The sequence below is a fragment of the Lithobates pipiens genome, unplaced genomic scaffold, assembly GCF_037356315.1.
Source record: "Lithobates pipiens isolate NorthernLeopardFrog02 unplaced genomic scaffold, aLitPip1_a1.2 Scaffold_22, whole genome shotgun sequence".
In the NCBI taxonomy this organism is placed as follows: Eukaryota; Metazoa; Chordata; class Amphibia; order Anura; family Ranidae; genus Lithobates; species Lithobates pipiens.
In genome coordinates, this window is record NW_027507784.1 from 21714619 (window position 1) to 21736407 (window position 21789).

Here is a 21789-nt window from a genome sequence, read left to right on the forward strand (position 1 = left end):
TCTACAATGCAAATCATGCCTGGCCACAGCATGTTTACAGCCCCATCCAGATGTATATTGGATTTTAAGTGGGCAGCAAGACCACAGCTTAAAGTGGAACTACACTGCATCTGAGCACCACAAACCAAAAATGCTATTTAATTCATCTTTAATATTCAAAGAAAACTTACCTATCCATCCATGTCTCTGTGCATTGTTTTGCTGAGAGATTGTCTTGAACCCCCAGCCAGCATTTCTGGTGTGGCCATCTTGACCAAGGGCAGGTGATTCATGTAGCATTTACTTCCTGGAATCCATCTGGCCCTAGCTCAGGCATGCAGAAAGGAGAGTGCGCTTAGCTTAGAAAAACCCTCCTCCCCTCCTAAAGACACCTGGGAAATATGACATCATTTGTCTAGGCAGAGAGAGAAAGAAAGGTGAAAGGAGAGAGGGGGCGGCACTCCTGTGCCCTTTTTGGACGCACCACCACGGATTTGTAACCTAGGTGGGTAAATGTAGAAAAGGCCATTCATAATCAAAACTATTCTGATTACATGTAGAGATAATTGAGGGCATTTGGGTGTTGGCCAAAGAGATAAGTATACAAATAGTATACACAACAAATGAACAGTACTTATATTGATTATTGATGTCCTCTGTGTATTTAGGAAAGGACAATGTGATAGTGGTGATTGATGATCTGGAGGACAGCAGTGATCAGGAGAAGAAAAGAATCCTGGAGAATCAGCCCAGTATTAAAAGTTTGGCCAGTGACCTTCTCCTCATATCACGCATGGAGAAAGCTGAGAAAATGCAGCTTGTAGAAAAACTGAAAAGTCTAAACCAATTACATCATCCATAGGTAATTTTTTTTTCTGAATCCTGTAATTTCTTTCATTTTACATAAATAGGGGATTTAGTAGTGAATAATTGGTGGTCTGGTGTGTTTAGCAACAAACTTTCCGGCAGAAAAGGTCTGACGGAATCATTCTGTCGGATATTACGATCGTGTCTGGGCCTCATCATTCTTGCACACACAGAGCACAGTTCAGGCCACCTGACATAATTTGCAGGCTAGAGGATGTATTTTTGCGATTTATTGCTGAATATATTTGGAGTGGCTGTAGGGTGATATGGGATACTCAAGGACCACCAATGATAACTGGAGAAGACATTTATTTAGGTTGCAATCTCCAAAGACAAATCTTCTACTAAATTTCAGGGTACAGTTCCCCCACGAGAGAATAAGGGAGGCCAGAGGTAGAGACCCCCTCCCAGGAGAGGAACTGCTTTGCCCAGCAATCCCAATAGTATGCAGTCACCAGGATCTTATAGTAAAGTCAGTACTCATGAGGCCAGGGGAGCAGCTGTGTCCATTCAAGGTCCTCCGGATACATGCTAGTGAGGCTGCATGGACTGGAACCATTAGGCAAAGTCTCCAGGTGTCAGAGATACTTTGAGGTGTTGGCCCTCTGACTTTGCCACAGCCAGGACCTCGATGAACAACAGCTTGAATCAGGAAAATGGCTGGGGGGGGAGGGTTGGTTAGCCACCCTACTTGGACAGGTAGAATCACTTCAACAGGACCCTGCTGTTCTAAAGCTCAGACTACCTATGTGCTCCTCAGATGCCTTCAGGGTCTAAATTCTCAGGGATTGTCTGCAGCACCCTATAGGGTATATTCATGCTGCCCATTTGCCTTGTTTCACTACCTATGTTCTATAAAGCTCCAAAAGGCAGGGGAGAGTAATCAGCCCTTCAGCCTGTGAAATCCAGAACAGCCAAAAGAAATCAACAACTGATCCACTGATTACAGAGGAGCCAAAATTAATTACATTTGCCTAACAATCCAGAAACATAACTTTGAGGGTGCTACACATATTTGTGTAATGTGACTCACCTATATTTAGTCTAGAACAACTATTTTTAAGATATCAATTTTTTTTTTTAAGATATCAAAAAGATCGTAGATACCATAATTTATTTCTACCTGCTTTAAGAATGTATACGTTTACAAGCCTTTTTAAAGTCTGGCTGAAAGCACAATGGGGGAGGTTTACGAAAACTGGAGCACTCAGAATCTGGTGCAGCTCTGTATGGTAGCCAATCAGCTTCTAAATTCAGCTTGTTCAATTAAGCTTTGACAATAAAACCTGGAAACAAATTGGTTTCTATGCAAAGCTGCACCAGGTTTTGCATTCTGCAGTTTTGGTCAATTTACCCCAATGCTTTTTTTTTTAATTTTTGTGGGAATGAGAAAACATTTCAGGTTTGTACTTTTGTCTTTGATTTATCTCACTGGGAATGTTTCCCTCACTTCCCATCCCTTTGACATCCATACAGGTAAAGGAGGGTTAAGGTCATCACCTGGCCATAAGGGCACAGACAGGGGCAGACTGACAACTCATGGGGCCCCCGGGCAATATGAGATTATGAGGCCCCCAGGCAATCAGAGATTATGGGGCCACACAGTATACACACACACACACACACACAGTATACACAGACATGTTTCTATTGGCTGAGAAGGTACTGGAGAGGCGGGGCAGCTATAATCTCTGGATTTTAGCTGCCCCGCCTCTCCAGTACCTGTCAGTAAGGATGTCAGTAAGAGACATTTCAGACAGATGCAAAAAAAAAAACACAGTTTTTTACATACTGTCCCTGGTTTTACTGAGGCTGGCAACCCTGATGGGGCCCCCTAGTGGCATGGGGCCCTCGGGCAGAGCCAGAGTGGCCCAATGGTCAGTCCGCCCCTGGGCACAGATAGCTTTTACCTTAACCACTTGCCAAACTCAGATTTTTTTTTTTTTTTTTTAGACAGAGTACAAAAAAGTGAGCAGGACCAGGGCAATGAAATTCTTCAACATCTTCCTCGTTATTGTTTGTACGGTTTCTCCTGTAATATAACTACATACGAAAACAAGAAAAGATATACTCCTTTCTGTTTCTTACAGTAATTCCATCTATGATGAAGCAAAGTTCAAATGTTCACAAGGGTCCTGACAATGCATCCGGCAGCCACAATGTGGGGATGAAAAGCTGAAATCCCACCGATACAGAATGAAGAAGTAAGGATTACTCGATTGTAACAGTACAAACATCAAGAGTGGTGACAGTCCAAGGACAAGAGATTGGAAAATACCAATCGGCACTGCAAGTTCTAAGACGTAGGGTGTGGTCTGAGAATGAGAAGACATTGAGGGTCAACAAGCTTAAAGGGAAATTACTGGAAAATAAGCCATATTTTGAGCTTTTATTATAATTTCACCTTTGCTCAATTTTTCATGGAACTTTAACAGTTTAAAACAGTTGCTGTACCATATTGTAATTAAAGCTGAAAGTTAATCTGCCTATATTTTGCACTCCTTAGTTCTTCCTTCTCCTCTTTATCAACATGCTAATGACATTTTTAAATAAAGCCTTTCCATTTTTATTATGTAGAAATTTCCATTTTATTATGTAGCACTTTCCATTTTTATTATGTAGCACTTTCCATTTTTATTATGTAGAAATTTCAATTTTTATTATGTAGTACTTTCCATTTTTATTATGTAGTACTTTCCATTTTTATTATGTAGAAATTTCAATTTTTATTATGTAGAACTTTCCATTTTTATTATGTAGCACCGCCCCCTTGGGTACTGCTTGGATTTACCTGCTCATCTACCATGACCCTGTAAATATTCCAACCCACCTGATATTCTAGGTTCAGACACCACCTTTAAGTAATAGACAACATTGAATACATTTCTATTCTATTAACGTTTACTGGAATACTTTGGTTAGGATATTGTTGTACAAAGGAGGTAATGGTTCAACTGAGATTTGAATAACAGCACAATCAGAATGATTCCTCAGAAATGCCAGTTAAAACAGTTGGCAACACAAAAAGGATTGGGTTCCCGCTGTGTCCAATCACAGCTGGAGTCAATCAGCGGGTCCGGTGGACCTGATGTCTGCCGGGACCCACCGATCGTTCCCAGGAGAGGCAAAATGGAGGTCGGCGCATGTAAAAAAGGCAGACTGCTATTCTGTGAGAGGGGAAGATAGAGAAGCTAAGCAGGAACACGGTTCTCTGTCTTCCCCCAGTCAAAGTGCCTCCCCCAACAGTTAGTAAGCACCCCCTAGCACAGGGATATGCAATTAGCGGACCTCCAGTTGTTGCAGAACTACAAGTCCCATGAGGCATAGCAAGACTAAGACCAAGAAGTATGATGGGACTTTTGTTTGCAACATCTGGAGGTCCACTAATTGCATATCCCTGCCCTAGCAGAACATTTTACCCTGTGATCGTCCTTGATGTTTAACCCCTTCCCTGCCGGTGTCATTAGTACAGTGACAGTAATTTTTTTTTTGCCACTGATCACTGTATTAGTGTCACTGGTCCCCAAAAACTGTCAGTTAGATCCTCCCGGATCGCCCACGTTAAGATCAGATCTCACTCTTCTCTGACTCTTTCTTTTCACCCTCTTCTCCCCTTTCTCCTCCCTTCGTAAGTACTTTCTGACTGATTATGGCCTTTTAGCCTGGTCTGCACCAGGAATGATAATCTGTCACTTAGTCTCCCCTGCCGAGCAATATGGCACCTCGTTAACAGTTTTCTACCGCCCACAAGGTCTTTAGTATTTTGTGGGATCGAGGGGGAAGCCTCCAGGCACAGATTGTTCTCATTTGGGGTGCCAGAGGCCTTCTTCCAATGGTCCAGTTCAAACGTCTAAGTAAGGGTCAGAAACTTTGAATTGACAGTGCCAGCGCCAGGTTGTCTATTTTGTTCCATAACACCCCCGCATCTTTGCCATAAAGAACTGTATCTATAACTTTGCAATGATTGCACTTACTGTTTATTTTACTGTTCAAAGCCAATAAATACTCTGAAAGAAAAAATAAATAAAAAGTGTCAGTTAGGTCTCCAATGTTCGGCCGCAATGTCGCAATCCCGCTAAAAATCTCTGATTAGCGCCATTACTAATAAGTAAATGAAAACATCCCATAGATTGTAGACGTGATAACTTTTGCACAAGCCAATCAATATGCACTTGTTGGGATATTTTTTACCAAAAATATGTAGCAGAATACATATTGGCCTAAATTGATGAAGAAAATCGATTTTTAATTTTTTTCTTTACTGGATATATTTTATAGCGGAAAGTAAAAAAAAAAAAATTTTTTTCAAAATTGCCGCTTTTTTTGTCTATAGCGCAAACAATAAAAACCGCAGTGGTGATCAAATACCACCAAAAGAAAACTCTATTTGTGGGGAAAAAAAATAACAATTTTATTTGGGTACAGCGTTGCATGACAACCCACAGTTTTCAGTTAAAATAACGCAGTGCCTTATCGCCAAAAATGGCCTGGTAAGAAGGGTGGGGGGGGGGGGGGACCTTCCCGAAGAGCTTAAAGAAGATAACGGCTTACTAACTGGTGTGGATCTTGAGTCACAGAGATCAGAAAAGCATGTTATCCATCTGGCAATAAGTGGCACCAATGCCGGATGTGCATCCTGGAAATGACTCTGTATAGGATCAAATCACACAGGATCAGCTCTAATACCATCCTTAGATCTCTCATCAAACACTCACATATAGAAAGCGAGCAGAGAGAAGCTCATAGCGCAATACAGCAGAAAGGTTTATTAAAAATGGCTATATCCACTTACATTTAGGCAGTACATGACAGGTTTCACATAAAAACACGCCGGCCACGGTATCTCACGGTCCGCCGACATGTGGTGATATCACACACTAGAAGAGTGTGTGATGTCACCGCGTACCGGACGGACCGTGAGATACCGTGGCCGGCGTGTTTTTATGTGAAGCCTGTGAGTTTTATGTGAAGCCTGAGAGCCAGGATATCAACAAAAATATCCAGAAAAAAATCATTTCAAAAAAGTTATACATTTATATGCATTTTAATATATGTGAATAATATATATACAAAATATATGTGAATGTTAAATACCTATTTCATAAATAAAGTCAAAATGCACTGATTAGAACAATGATCCTACTGTGCAACTAAATATCAACGTAAAACAAATACATGTTGTATATTAAAAAAATCAATGTCCAGCACGATTCCTTAACCACTTGCTTACTGGGCACTTAAACCCCCCTCCTGCCCAGACCAATTTTCAGCTTTCAACACTGATGCACTTTGAATGACAATTGCGCGGGCATACAACACTGTACCCAAATGAAATTTTTATCATTTTTTTTCCCACAAATAGAGCTTTCTTTTTGTGGTGTTTAATTACAGCTGGGAGTTTTATTTTTTGCTAAACAAACAAAAAAAATGCAAAAAAAACCATATAGTTAATAGTTTGTTATCAAATTTTGCAAACAGGTCATTTTTCTCCTTCATTGATATGCACTGATGAGGCGGCACTGGTGGGCACTGATAGGCTGCATTGGTGGGCACTGATAGGCACAATTAAGGTGGCACTGTTAGGCACAGATAAGGTGGCACGATTGGGGACAGATAAGGCAGTACTGATGGGCACAGATAAGGTGGCACTGATGGGCAAAGATGGGCACAGATAAGATGGCACTGATGGGTGGCACTGATGGGTGGTACGGATGGGTGGCACTGATGGGTGGCACTGATGGGCACTGATAGGTACCACTTAAAGATGGGACTGATGGACACTGATAGGTGGTGATAGGTGGCACTGATAGGTGGCTCTGATAGGTGGCACTGATAGGCGGCTCTCATAGGTGGCACTGATAGGCACTGATGGGCACTGGTAGATGACACTGATGGGCACTGATATTTGGCACTGAGGTGCAGCACTGTTGCCTATTCTTAGGTGGCACTGGCAGGGGGCAGGTGGGCACTGATAAGCTGGCGCCAGCTCGCCATGATCGGGACTGATGTCCCTCTCGCGGCCCCCGGTGATCGGCCAATTACCGGCTCTGTTGTCATCACATGATCAGCTGCCATTGGCTGACAGCTGATCACGTGGTAAGGGGCCTACCCCTTACTCCGATCTGTAATCCAGTGAGTCTGGGGGAACACGCAGGCCGCTCGTGCACGGGACGATGTCAATAGACATAGTCCCGGCAAAGCAGGTCCGCTCTGTAGCCGTCATTCAGCTATAGCACGGATCTCTAGTAGTTAAATATGCTAAACAGATTGTGAAAATGTATGTAATAACGTTAGATAGTCCACAGCAAAGATTGAAAGATTGAAAGATGGTTCTTCAGCCCTCAGTAGTGACACAACACATGACACCCACAAAGATGTGACAGGGTACACCAAGGAAAGATCCTCCACCAATAAAATTACTGCCGCTTACCAGCTGGCTAGATCTCTTTTTTAAGGAGATCCAATACACCTGTGGCTTATCCCCCAGCCAGGGTCTTTGTGCAAAGGTAGCAAGATATATCCCAAATGCTCCACTTAAATCAGCAAGATGCTCCCAACTATTCAAGGTGACTAGATGTTGCCAAACTTTCCAACCGTTCACCACAGCCACCCACAGAGTAACTGATAAGTACTCATTACCCATGTAGAAATAGGAAAGCTCCCATATTGTTATTCAATAAAACCATTTTAATATAAAGAAATTGCGACAATCATGCACTTACAATTTAGCCGTATGTGAAAAAGCATGTATTGTATATTTGAGCCAGCCGGCTCTCTATTGCTGCCCGTCGCTTCCGGGACAAGCGTGGAATAATGATGACATCAGCACGCCGCTCCTCCCTACACCGTTTCGTCAAAGGTGACGTCTTCCAGGGGTACTATATCATCAATAGACCCTCCAGCACATCCCACACCCCATGCTATTGCATACATTCAGTGCTGGAGGTGCCGAAACTGCGTCCGCCCGTGTTCCCACTGAAAAAAAAGCCCTGCTGTTAACAATGTATTTCAAGAGTGTAATGGCGCTCGGTCCCAGGTCCTATTATTTGTAACATGCAGTTTATTTAATAAAAACATTGAAACAAACAAAAAAAAAACAACAAAAAAAGATTTAATTTAAAGGGACAGCGCATTATATATTTTTGGAGGATTTGATCATTTTCCGAGTGTCGGTAGTAAATAGATTGCAGAAAATAGATTGATGGTTTATTGAGTTAAATCTTGATCTTGGGTGCACCGAGCGCAAGAACTTCTTTTATATTATTGTGTAGATGTGTGACCACACTTTCTAATAATCCACCCCTCACATCCTCTGCGTGTCACAATTTCACCTCCTGAAGTATTCCTGAACATGAAGTCACCGCATTGGCTGTCCCTGAAATTCTGTTTTACAGGCAGAGCAATAAAGAACTAACCAGGAAACAGAATGGGAATATCGGTCTATTAGTTGGAATTTATTGTAGTTTCACTCCAGATTATTTTCTGTTGTTACACAATTGAAGAAAGCAAAGTACATATGTAGACCGACTCCATATAAGAAGGAAAAAAAATTCCACTATACTATCTAATCTTATCTTTTAAAATCTGTTTTTTATCACCACATCTCTAAAGATTCTCACTTGACGTCACTTGTCTTCTAAATACTAAAGTCCTAAATACTGAGCTGAAAAGAAACCACAAATTGTATCTGATATTTCTTGTTTTATTTTTGCTTTAGCATCAGATCCAGCAACATATGACACAAGAATTTCAAAAAAAGGAAACTGCAATTAGTAAAAAAATAAAAATAAATGTATTGTGCATACATATAAGTTTTAACTTTTTAAGATTTTTGGTTTTATTTGTTGCTAAATCTGAAGACAAAGTAACAAAAAAAAAATACATATTAGATACAAATTTAAAGTATATTCAATTTTTTTTTCAGTTCAGCACTTTATAATATTGTACTGCTTGAACAAGAGAAAAATCAAGGCTTGATGTGGAAGAAACAACAAATATTCATCTGTCTGCCTGTAGTTTAGCAAAAAAAAAAAAAAAAATATATATATATATATATATATATATATATATATATATATATATATTAGGGCTGTTACTGATTAAAATTTTCGTGTTCGATTAATCAATTATTTTTTATTCGATCAATCGACTAATTTTGATTAATTATAATGCACATACAGATCCAACTACTTTTAGCTGATTTAGCACCATTGTTATGGCAACGGCCAAAGCCAGACATAGCGGAGCATGGCTAGGACGTCACACATCATAAACTCAGCTTTACCATGCCCATAATCGCAGCCTTACTGTGCTCATAATTGTAGCCTTACCATGCCCATAATGCAGTCTCACCGTGCCCATAATCTCAGACTTACCATGCCCATATTCGCAGCCTCACTGTGCCCATAATGCAGTCTCATCATGCTCATAATCACAGCCTTACCGTGCCCATAATGCAGTCTCACCATGCCCATAATCTCAGACTTACCGTACCCATAATCGCAGCCTTACTGTGCCCATAATGCAGTCTCACCATGCCCATAATCTCAGAATTACCGTGCCCATAATCGCAGCCTTGCCGTGCCCATAATGCAGTCTCACCTTGCCCATACCGTGCCCATAATTGCAGTCTCACCGTGCCCATAATCGCAGCCTCACCGTGCACATAATGATGTCTCACCATGGCCATAATCACAGCCTCGATGTGCCTATAATCGCAGCCTCACCATGACCATAATGCTGTCCCACCATGCCCATAATCGCAGCCTCACCATGCCTATAACGGCAGCCTCACCGTGCCATAATGCAGTCTCACCGTGCCCATAATCGCAGCTTCACTGTAGTCAGTGCCTGTCCTGGATTACACAGTCAGCGGGGATCTCCCGTTGTGTCTTGGAGCTGAGTGTGAAAACTTTGGCCGCGCTGTGAGAAAAGTCCCGCCCTCCTCCTAGATCAGCTTGTGTGATAGACAGAACACTGCATCTATCACACGAGCTGATCTAGGAGGAGGGCGGGATTTTTCTCACAGCGCGGCCAAAGTTTTCACACTCAGCTCGGAGACACAGCGGGAGATGCCTGCAGACTGTGTATGGCATATAGTGGAGGCGGAGGAGGAGGGAGCAGGGGAATGCTGCGCTGCAGCCACAGCTTGGCCCAAAGCGGACCCAGGGTAGGCAGCCTAACGATCAAAAGAATTTTGATTGATCAAAAAAATTAACAATTAATTGCGCAATTAATTGTAAATTTCCGCAGCCCTAATATATATATATACATTTTTTATTGCTTGGTACGAGAGGGGGGAGAGAGAGAGAGGCTGGATTGTTGGTGACCATCACCCCATATCCTCTGGCAGTTGGCAGTATATAAATCCTGTATAATAATAATAATAATAATAATAATAATAATAATAATAATAATAATAATAATAATAATTGAAATATACATTGAGACATGGAATCTTTCAATGTATCCTATATACAACATGATGTTCCATAAATACTTTCTCATTTTAAAAAAAAATTGGAAAAAAATAACAATTGTGTCAGTTCTGCATACCTTTAAGAAAGTCTTAAGTGGATAAATAGTAGCAAACTACATTCAGCAATAAAATAACGAGTGCAATATGGGGAGGCCAGGATCCCCACAATCCAGCCATCTGTAAAAGTAAACAGTCTTTATTGCACTCTAAAAAAAAACTAACAAACAAAACAGATGAGAAACGGTCCATAATTCAGGTATCATGAAAAAGTAATAAGGGGGTGAAAACTTCCAGGGCTGAAGTGGTTAAAAAGAAATAGTGTTGCACTACTAAACGTCATGTATTAAAATGCATTTATTGATGAATAATCGATTCCTAACGCATAATTTCATAAAAAGGTTATTATTATAACAATTCATGATATTGATGCCATCATGTATGGAAAAAGTAAAGTGCCAAACAGACATAAGACCATCCAATAGGAATCCTTAAAGCGGTACTAAGCTCTGTCAAAGATACAAGATTTAAACAATATTCAAATGTAAATATCAATTAACAATAAAATGGGCACCGAGAGTATGTCCAAAAATCATACTAATGGCGCGTACACACGAGCGAATTGTCCGGCGTACTTAGTCCAGCAAACAACCCGGCGGATAGTCCGGCCGACTTTCTACCGAATGGACTTGGCCACACACGGACACACGGAAAGTCCGGAGTTTGCTAGCGCAATGACGTACAGCACGTACGACGGGACTAGAAAAAGCAAGTTCAATAGCCAGTAGCCAATAGCTTCCTTTTTTCGTACTTGCTTCTGAGCATGCGTCATTCTTAGTACGCCGGACTAGCATATTCACGAACGTATTGTCCACTGAAACCCAAGTCGGACGGAAAGATTGGACTGCAAAAATACTTTCTAAGTCTGCCGGACTTTACGCTGGAAAAGTCAGCTGAAGCCCACACACGATCGAATTGTCCGCTGAAATGCGTTTCGGCGGACTAAGTACGCCGGACAATTTGATCGTGTGTACGTGGCATTACTGTAATTTTTCTTTTATATTAGAAACGCTCATCCTCGATCCTAGCCGGTGCCATAGTAACTGTGATCTTCCGCATCTGGTATCGACTATGGAATTGACTTCCACCCGCAGTAGCCTTTCCTCTCCATAATCCTGCTCATGCGCAGTAATAGCCGTATCCAAGCTTCTTTACAATATGGAAAAACTATAAGCAGGTATTGCGGGATGTCGGGGCTGACATCGACACTAGGAAATGACGCAGCCCCGGCATTTTTCTGGCAGGGTCTCTACTACTGGAAAAATAGGGCATACGGTGAATGCGCGTGTGATGTCATTAGCGAGAAACACTGTATACAGAATACACACAGGGCAAGCAAGGTAAGATTCATATAGCGCAAATAGTTTAGAAACCTGCAATTGTCAATTTAAATAAAAGTAATCGGAATGGGTACACAACCAATTTAAGGTGATATTCAGAGCATGCACTTGAAATGTCTGTAAGTGATCACCAATAAATGCTCCCCTCCGAGATGAGCAAAATCAGCTTCTTGCCAGAAAGATAGACCCTATTCAGGTCTGTAAACGGCTCAGGGAGCTCTCCCCTCACTCTGAGTATAAGTTATCTCTGCTTTTCCAGTGCCCCCCTGATGTTATTTTTAAGTGGTAGCATTCAAACTTCTCATTAAGGGTACTCGAAGAGGGTAACATGGAGTATGGCAAAAAGAAGAAGACAGGCTAATTGCACAATATCCAAGTAGGGTAGAAACTGTTTATTAAAATTATACTCACAATCCCAAAGACATAAACAGGCACTCAGTATGTACAGTCGTCCTACGCCCTGGCCGGCGTGCTGGCGTCACTGCTATCTCCTCTGCCCGATGCACGTTTCGTCATAACAGACGTCATGTACATCACCAACCTCATCTGCAGATATCGCCCAAATCGTCCTCTCCACTCCTCCCAAGACCTCCTCCTCTCTAGGTCTCTTATTACCTCCTCCTATGATTGCTTTCAGGACTTCTGCAGACCCTCTCCTATCCTCTGGAACTCCCTGCCCCAGTATGTCCAGTCCACTCCCTACCTTCTCCGCCTTTAGGTGATCCCTGAAAACTCTTTTATTCAGGGAGGCCTAGTCCAACTACAACTAAGAACTGGACCCGAGCCACCTCCATCAGATCAGCACCCACAATTATTACCTTTTGTACCACCTCCCCCTCCCATTAGATTGTAAGCTCCACAAGCAGGGCCCTCCTGTCCCTTCTGCATTGAACTGTATTGTAATTGTGCTGACCCCCCCCCCCCCCCTCCCCTACATTGTAAACTGTTGGTGCTATATAAATCCTGTATAATAATATTAAAAAATATATATATATTACGTTTTTACAGTCCTGATCTTTGTAACGTTTGAAACATGTACTTGGTATTACCTTTAAATGATGTGTACATTATATCGGTTTGATGTTCTTCTTTATACATTTCTACATTAGTAAATCAAAGGTCATTAAAATTCATCCCACAATGGAAGGAGGAAGAAGGAAGAATAGTTAAAGAAAAACAGCTAAGATTGTAAAAAGGACAATAAACATTACAAAGTACAATGTCTCGAAGCACAAACTTTACAAGGCAGCCCATTTGTGTTGAAACCTACAGGAAAGTTTGCACATAAGTTTCCAAGAGTTGGATACAAGGAACGATCACTTATCCTGCATAGGTTAAGTAAATTTAATAGATGTGATTATGGAAAAATCAAAGGTGTGGTCACAAATATGAACTGGAGAGATGTCACCTTTGGCCACATTCGGGAAGGTGTGAAGAGCGGTGTCATGTCAGCAAGAGAGGTAAGATTTACTTACTTATATGAATTTATATTCATATTATATTATTATTATTATTATTATTATAGGTATATATTCATATACTTATATGAATTTGAAGTTACAGTTTGAATAATTTTACGAATGCTTTGTGCATTAACATGGCTGATTTATGACAAATGTAGCAAACAGGACATCAAATCGTATAGTGAGATAAGGAATGGTTAGTGCAGTACATTAGTATGCATGTCAGGTCGCTAGTGACAATTCATCTAATAATTATCCCAGGGAAGTCTGGTGGCTACTTTTCCAATCCACTCCTACGAATTGGTTCACAAGCTTTAGATCAGCAGATCAGTACACTCTTCTGAATTGTCTGAGAGTTTCATGAAGAGGGAGGTGAGGTGGATTATGGGGATTACCTGAAACTTACCCGTGGGGGCAGAATCTTACTTGTCCCATCCTATTCTCTTCATTTAAAAGGCCAGTACAGTGGAACCTTGGATTACGAGCATAATCCATTCCAGGAGAATGGTTGTAATCCAAAGCACTCGCATATCAAAGCGAGTTTCCCTATAGAAGTCAATAGAAACAAAGATAATTCGTTCCACATTGACTTCTATTACATGCAATACCGCATGTAGCCAGAGGTGGGGGGGGGGCACTGAGAGCCTTGGAAATACTCAGGGACAGCTCGGCTGAACTCGGAAAGCCTGGGTAATGCTCGGAAACACTCTGGAATGGAGTATTTCTTAGTGTCTCTGGGTATTTCTGAGTGATTTAGAGTATTTCCGAACGGCTCCGAACACCCCCCGCACCTCTGGCCAAATGCGGTACTGCACACCCCATTGGCTTGAATCCTGCACGTTTTGCGAGACAACACTCGCAAACCGAGTCAGGATTTTAAAAAAAGAAGGTGCTTGTCCTTTAAAATGCTCGTTAACCGCCTTACTCGTAAACCAAGGTTCCACTGTATAGGCCAGTGATGGCGAACCTCGGCACCCCAGATGTTTTGGAACTACATTGCCCATGATGCTCAGCTACACTTCAGAGTGCATGGGCATCATGGGAAATGTAGTTCCAAAACATCTGGGGTGCCAAGGTTCACCATCACTGGTATAGGCTCACTTGGAAAGGCTGATCCTTCTTCTTTATTAAATAGAAATGGATAATGGTAACCAGGATTGCTGATAAGGCAGTACAGCTGGTCCTGTTGTACTGGGTCCAGGCCTCCTCAGCTAAACAGGGGGGGCCAGGGCAGCTTTTTTTGTTTTGCCAAAATGAATAATTGGATTTTATTAGACCACAACCCCACTCCTGCTTACTTACCAAGGATTAAATTACATTTCCCTGGGCCCCATCACATCAACAGAGGGACCCAGGAGGTGGATGAGGAGGTAGATGAGGGACTTTTTTGTTTCATTTTCAGGGTGTAGGTAGATCAAGTCAGTGCCGCTGTTCAGCTACACCTTGGGGCTGGGGGAGAGGGAGGCCGGGTTTGGGGGGCCCCATGAGGAATGCTGTATGGGACCCCATGATTTCTAACAGCAACCCTGACGGTAACTGATACATGTGATTCTGGGAGGACAAATAGGGGAATGGGATTAATTTAGGGTGATTTTTTTTTTTTTTTGTAATCAGCACAAGGTATCGTACTTACATTAAATGAGAAGTGTCCCTTGTGCTGGTGGCTGCACTCTTTGTTTAAATATTTAGCCCTCTGCTGAATAGTAAAAATCACAAAGCAAACTTTACTACCACTTTAAACTGGTTCTAAAAGCACCTTAAAACATTCTATGCATTAAAGTAAAAAAAAAAACTTCTGAATCCAGCTCCCCAGCCCCCAGAGCCTGATGTTGATCCAGCAATGCGTACAAGAGCAGAGGCACTCTTGGCTATCTCTCTCCTCCTTGGACAGAGAGGTACAATCAGGAGCCATTGGCTCCCCTCCGATACTGTTAATTAGGGATGAGCTTCGTGTTCAAGTCGAACGTACGTTCGACTCGAACATTGGCTGTTCGTCTGTTCGGCGAAATCCGAACTCTTGGTCCGTTCGCGTCAAAATTCATGTGGCGCGCACGGCCCACAATTCACTGCGATGGCGCAGTGCATTGCTGGCTCATGATTGGCCAAGCATGCACTGTGACCCCGCATGCTTGGCCAATCGCAGTGCCAGCAGCGAGGAGAGCCATGATTGGCCACAGGCAGGATGCCTGTGGCCAATCATAGCTCAGGCTGTGTAGTGCACGCCCCACACTATATAAGGCCGCCTTTGAGGCGGCCTCGTGTAGTGTGTTGGCATCTGAAGCAGTGGGTGTTCTGTGTACCTTCAACACAGTTACACACCAATCGTTTTCGGCTGATTTCCTATCTTGCTCTTGTGTAGTGGTTATTGTCTGTGCCCTGACCGCAGTATACACCACTATATTCACCTCACCTATATAGCTAGTGATCTATCTTTAATAATAGAGCTTGCAGTCAGTAGTGTTAGGAGATAGTGCGTGCTGTCTGCGTGCTCTGTACCCAGTACATACCGCTATATCCACCTACATAGCTGTTCTCTATTTGAGCCCACTTGCCATCTGCAGGAGTTATTGGAAGTTGTGTGTGCCTCCAGCACAGCACAGTATACATCTGTATATACCCCTTTATCTCTGCTGTTTTCTGGTTATTGTCTGCGTGCCCTGACCGCAGTATACACCGCGATATTCACCTCAGCCTAAGGCCCAATTTTTCTGCCCCTGTTTAACAGGGGCGTTTAAGTACAATTTTTGATGCAATGCTTTAGCAGGGCTAATTCCAGCAAAAAAAACTAGAGTATATGGAAGAGGTTGCAGTGTGGTGGCACCAGCAGCAGTGCCTAAGGCCAAATTTTTCTGCCCCTGTTTAACAGGGACATGTAATTACAATTCTTGATATAATATTTCACAGGAGGGCCCCTTCCTGTGCCCACCCAGAGTAACGGTGAGGACTTATAGTGTTGTGGCACCAGCACCACAACCACCAAAGGTCAATTTTTCTACCACTGTTCAACAATGGCATGTAATTACAATTCTTGATATAATCGTTCACAGCAGGGCGCTCCAGCGCCCACCAAGAGTCACTTTGAGGGCTTACAATGTTGTGGCAAAACCAACACCTTGTTCCGCCATTTCTGCAGAGCATATAGGGCAGGCCCTTACTTTCAAACATCCAACTTACAAACATCTCCTACTTGCAAACGCAAGGAGACAGCAGCAAGTAAGATGAAAAAAGATGGACGACAAAACAAATTATACAGGGGTGATAACCCTTCCCTATGTTTTCCAAAAAGCTTAAAAATAGTTTTTTTGACTGGAGCTACACTTTAAAAATGTACCAGTTGAAAATTACAAACAGATTCAACTTAACACAACAAACCTACACAGTCCCTGTCTTGTTTGCACCGCCTGTATACTGCTGTTCTGAGTATATAGGGCCTGGGGGCCACACGCATTTCCTTTTTTTAATATGGGTACAGGGTTTCGCCTTAATATGCGTACAAGACCCAAATAGGCTGGTAATGGGCAGGGAGGGCTACCCATGCCATTTTTCTCAATGATTTTCAACCATATTGCAGGAACCAGATATAACATTAAAACCGCAAGCAGTTTTAAATGGTGTTATTTCCGTTTAATGTCATTTTGTGCAGGGACTGTTCTAAACACGGGAAACACGTGGCACTTCACAGGCATACTACAGACACCCCCCATGCACCATATTTAAAGGAATATTTCACTTTTTTTTTCACTTTAATCGTCATTAAAATCAGTGCTCCCGCCAAAACGGCTGTTTTTAAAACTTTTTTTTGCATTGACCCATGTCCCCTGGGGCAGGAGCCAGGTCCCCAAACCCTTTTTAGGACAGTATCTTGCATATTAGCCGTTAAAATTAGGACTTTCCATTTCGAATGTTCGAGTCCCATAGACTTCAATGGGGTTCTAACGTTCGTAACGAACGTGGGGTCCGTCGAAAGTTCTGGTGCGAACCGAACCGGGGGGTGTTCGGCTCATCCCTACTGTTAATCAGAGCCAGTGAGGAAAGAGAGAAGGGTGCGGCCAAATCATGCTCTTTTTGTCAATGGACTCACAGGGCTGCCTTGGGAGAGAGCATGCATGAGTGCCCCTTGCTTTGGGGGCACTCGGCAGGGGAAGGGGCCTGGAGCATCGGCGGGGGGGGGGACCTGAGAAGAGGAGGATTGGGGTTGGTCTGTGCAAAACCATTACACAGAGCAAAAGTTGTGTTCAACTGCAGTTGAGATACCTCAATCGAAATTCAGTCAGTCCCTGCTGACTTAGTCAAATTTTGATCCATGTATGGCCAGCTCAAGAGGCATGACATTGGTCCAAACTATGATCATAAACCATCAGCTTCATTACCCAAAGTCATAATGTACCCACATCAGTCCTATTATCAATGGTACAATAATTAATAATGATTAAAGTAATATTAAAACCTTTTTTTTTTTTTAATAATGAACATGTTATACTTACCTGGTCTGTGTTATGGTTTTTCACAGAGAAGCCCGGATCCTCTTCTTTTCAGGTCTTTCTCAGGTGCTCCTGGCTCCTCCCCCTCAAGCAGTGCCCCCAGAGAAAGTCTCTTGCCCTAGGTGCACGGCTGCGTGCTCGCTCCTGGGCCACTGCCCTATGCGTCCATAAGACACATAGAGATGAGGCTTGGCCCCGGCCTCCCTTATCACTCCTCATTGCCTCACTGGCTGTGATTGGCAGCAGTGGGAACCAATGGACACTCCAGCTGCTGTCTCAGCCAATGAGGAGGGAGAGTCCCGAGACAGCCGAGGCTGAACATCACTGGATCAGAGGAAGCTCAGGCAATGTTTGTGCCAGCTGTGGTTGGGGGGAGGGGGGACACTGCACACAGAAGGTTCTTTACCTTCATGCATAGAAGACATGAAGGTAAAAAAAAACCTTCAGCCTTTAGAACCACTTTAAGGTGACACAACTACCAGGTCATTGTCATCTTCTTAAGTACAAGAAGGTGGCAATGAGTATAGATATTAGAGCAAGAGAAGAGAGAATGGTAGGGAAGAAGCAAGAAAAATTTATATGTGGTGTGGGACTTAAGGAAGGATAGGAGATAACTTTGGAACCAAGAGAAAACCCCCTGAAACCTTGGGGCATCCAGGAATTGCTTAAACTAGGTGATCATAGGTGTGCACAGGAGGTATGCCAGGTGTGCCTGGGCACACCCTATTCACCAAGGTTGCCAATCATGCAGTGTCTGTAAAAAGGCCAAGGCTACAGTTGCTCCGCATCTCTGTTGCCTCCTTGGGAACGACACTGTGCCCACCCCTTTCCCAACGTGACTTATTTGACTTTGCAACAAGCGGTGCCAGCAGCTAGAGCGGGAGGGAGAGGGAGGAGTAAACACAGCCTACATTGTGGGATGGACTCCAGCCTACCAAGAGAAGGTAAGCTGGCTGGGTTGAGCACAGTGTAGTCCAGTGATGGTGAACCTTGGCACCCCAGATGTTTTGGAACTACATTTCCCATGATGCTCAAGTACACTGCAGAGTGCATGAGCATCATGGGAAATGTAGTTCCAAAACATCTGGGGTGCCAAGGTTCGCCATCACTGGTGTAGTCAGTGCACATACATACACATGAATGCATGCATGCGTGAGCTTTGGGGTGCACATCCTAATGCAATAGGCTGCACACACCTACTGTATGTAGGGGGTGTCAAATCGTCAATAACGAGCAATCAACATCTTGCTGGATATAGTGAGTGATCAATGGATTGCAGGTCTTTTTAAGCTTTGGTTTGTCCATGTGTTTATTTGAGAACAAGGAGTTTTTTCGAAGCTCAATTATATATCTTGTTTGAAAACACCACCTTGACAGCTTCATCTCCTGGTTTCTTTATTTTTTCTTGCTTTAGAAATATTACTATTGAATGCACCATCCAGAGCAATTTCAGACCACGAGTTCAATTACTAGCAACAGAATTTCCACAATGGCGCAGCCCCTGAGATTTCCTAAGCCTCAGATAATAAACATCACGGAAAAGACACAAAGTAAGTTCTATGGACTGTTAATGATTCTGTCCAGCTTTTATTGTCCTTCTACACAATTATTTTCATATTACCAAATGTGGAAATGTTGGTTAAAGCATTGTAGACATTTTTTAAACCGTATTTGTTTTTCTCTGTTCCCTGCAAGTTTAAGCCCATTGTTAATATTATTGCCATCAATGGTGCAGCAACTTATTAAAGGTCATGGCTTCCTTTAGGAGCTTCTACCAGGACCACAGTCCAACATTTCTTGATTTGTATCCTCCTATCCTTGTTCATTTCATCCAGATATCATGATCTGGGTCAACCGACGTGTTTTTCTACCCACTTCCAATCTGGGCCTTTTCTGGCGCTTTTTGTTCACATGTAACAGTCAGTATTTGTTTGCTAGAAAATTACTTAAATTGGTGTTCCCATTATAAAAAAAAATACGTAAAGGTCAGCATCTGCAAAAACTGCCGCTACTGACTTTTAATAATTGGACACTTACCTGTCCCAGGGTCCAGGGATGCAGGGGATAGAAGCCCTGTTCGTCTCCCCCTCCGTTCAGCGGCGCCGGCATTGTAACTGTGGGCACAGCGGGGCACCCACTGCGCATGCGCGAGCGACGCCATACGCCGTGATTGGCCGCGCAATCATCTGGGACCTGTCATGTGTCCCAGATGATTGACAAGACAGAGGGGGCAGAGCTGAGCCCTTCCAGCACTGAAGGGAAGTGACGTCAAGAGCCCAGGCACTGAAGAAGGCAGACTACGAGGGACCCCCTAGAAACAGCCATTTAGAGGTGAGTAAAAAAAAAACATTTTTTTTCCAAATGTGTTTTTTTTTTTTTTTAGGCACATTCATGCATGTTTTGTTTTTGGGTGGAACACTACTTTAAACCCCCAAACATATATATATATATATATATATATATATATATATATATATATATATATATATATATATATATATATATATATATATATATTATTATTATTTATTTTTTTTAAAGCAGAAGCTCTAGAGCAGCCTTTCTCAACCTTTTCCTTTTCAACACAGAGGAACCCTTGAAATAGTTCTCAGGTCTCAGGGAACCCTTGCTAAAAATTAGAAATCTATAACCCATGATACATTAGTGTGATGGTCAGTGGGAGGAATGGTCCTTATACTTGTGGTCATTGGGAAGAATTACCTCCTTACAGATAGTTAAAAAGATCAATGGTGTCAGTGGGAACTTATCTGAGAGGCAGAAATTGCCCAATGCTGAAGGAACCCTGAAGGAACCCTGGAGGAACCCTGGTTGAGAATCACTGCTCTAGAGAATAAATTGGTGAGTTCTATATATCTTTTTTTATATCACACGATATTTGCACAACGGTTTTTCAAGCGCAATATTTTTTGGGGGTGGGGGTTAATGTTTTATCAATTTTAATGCAAAAAAAACACAATATATAACCAAATATTTTTTTTTAATGTGAAAAACAATGTAACACCGAGTAAATAGATACCAAACACATCACGCTTTAAAATTGCGCACGCCCATAGGCAAAGCCTTTGCAGGTTACCAGTTCAGATTTACAGAGGAGGTCTAATGCTAGAATTACTACCCATGATCTGATGTTTGTGGCGATACCTCACGTGTGTTGGAACGATCGCTGTTTGCTTGCATGCGGGAGCGACATGTGCGTTCGCTTTTGCTCGCAATCATTTTGGGAAAGGAGCACTTTCCATTTTTTTTTCATTTTTTTTTTTTATGTAACACTGTTGCTTTTTTTTGTTTATTGATTTATGTATTTTTAACACTTGTATCGCTATCACAAGGCATGTAAACATCTTTGTGACAGAAATGTGGCAGGTACTCTTTATGGAGGGATCTAGGGCCTATAGGACCCCCAAATCCCTCCACTGCTTTTGAAAGCATTTAAAACCTCAAGATCAGTGTTTTTGAATTTGTTAAAATTACGCACTTGATAAGTGATGGAGGGTCATCACTTCTAGGTGACCATAGCAGATAGTCCAAAGCCGATCCAGACTTTGTTTGACTCTCTAACCAGCCGGCAGATGCGTCGGCTGATCGCTTGGTTCTCCCGGTGGGGTGGAAGAACCTGAGAAAGCAATGTGGCTTCTTAGCCGTTAGGATTGCTTTTGCAACAGAGCCAAGTTTCGTCTCTAAAAAACGCTAATGCCTGCAGCTGTGGGCATCATCCCCATATAACCACTCGAAGTCCAGCTACGTACGGGTAGTGGCTATCCAATCTTGCAGTCATGGTTGAGACTTTATTTTATGATTTTTTTTTATTCGTTGTACAATAAAAATGCCCCTTTTCCTCCAGTTTGTCTCCTCTGTATATGTGCAGCCAACACATTTTGTTTTAGTTTTAGATATCGTGGTAAAGGTTTAGGACATCCGTCATCTAGAGGTGGAGCAAGGAGCTAGAGCTAGATCCTTGAATATTTGATAAAAGGGTCTTAGTATGGCAGCTCTTTAACAAAGCTGAAAGTGGGAGGGAAAAGGAAAACTTGTATGTCGGTCAATCTTCAGTGGTGCCTTCATCATTACTACACTGATGCCGCGTACACATGATCGGACTATCC

General features: G+C 42.5%; 2 protein-coding genes across 38 annotated transcripts in view; both read left to right on the forward strand.

Annotated features, from left to right (window-relative positions):
* LOC143923390 (uncharacterized) overlaps positions 1-3335 on the forward strand; it is a 46045-nt gene extending 42710 nt beyond the window's left edge. For 30 of the 32 annotated variants that reach the window (XM_077447023.1, XM_077447022.1, XM_077447039.1 and 27 more), the window contains 2 exons: positions 648-841; positions 2937-3335. In XM_077447023.1, the coding sequence (XP_077303149.1) occupies positions 648-841 (194 nt within the window). In that variant the 3' untranslated portion in view covers positions 2937-3335. Of the gene's footprint in view, positions 1-647; positions 842-2936 lie in introns of those variants that run through there. The other 2 variants (XM_077447044.1, XM_077447045.1) reach the window with 1 other exon arrangement.
* Positions 3336-12871: 9536 nt separating this feature from the next.
* The window catches only part of LOC143923394 (uncharacterized), a 372703-nt gene continuing 363785 nt past the window's right edge, over positions 12872-21789 (forward strand). For 3 of the 6 annotated variants that reach the window (XM_077447046.1, XM_077447047.1, XM_077447050.1), the window contains exons 1-2: positions 12878-13181; positions 19080-19215. In XM_077447046.1, the coding sequence (XP_077303172.1) occupies positions 19095-19215 (121 nt within the window). In that variant the 5' untranslated portion in view covers positions 12878-13181; positions 19080-19094. Of the gene's footprint in view, positions 13182-19079; positions 19216-21789 lie in introns of all 6 variants that reach the window. The other 3 variants (XM_077447048.1, XM_077447051.1, XM_077447049.1) reach the window with 2 other exon arrangements.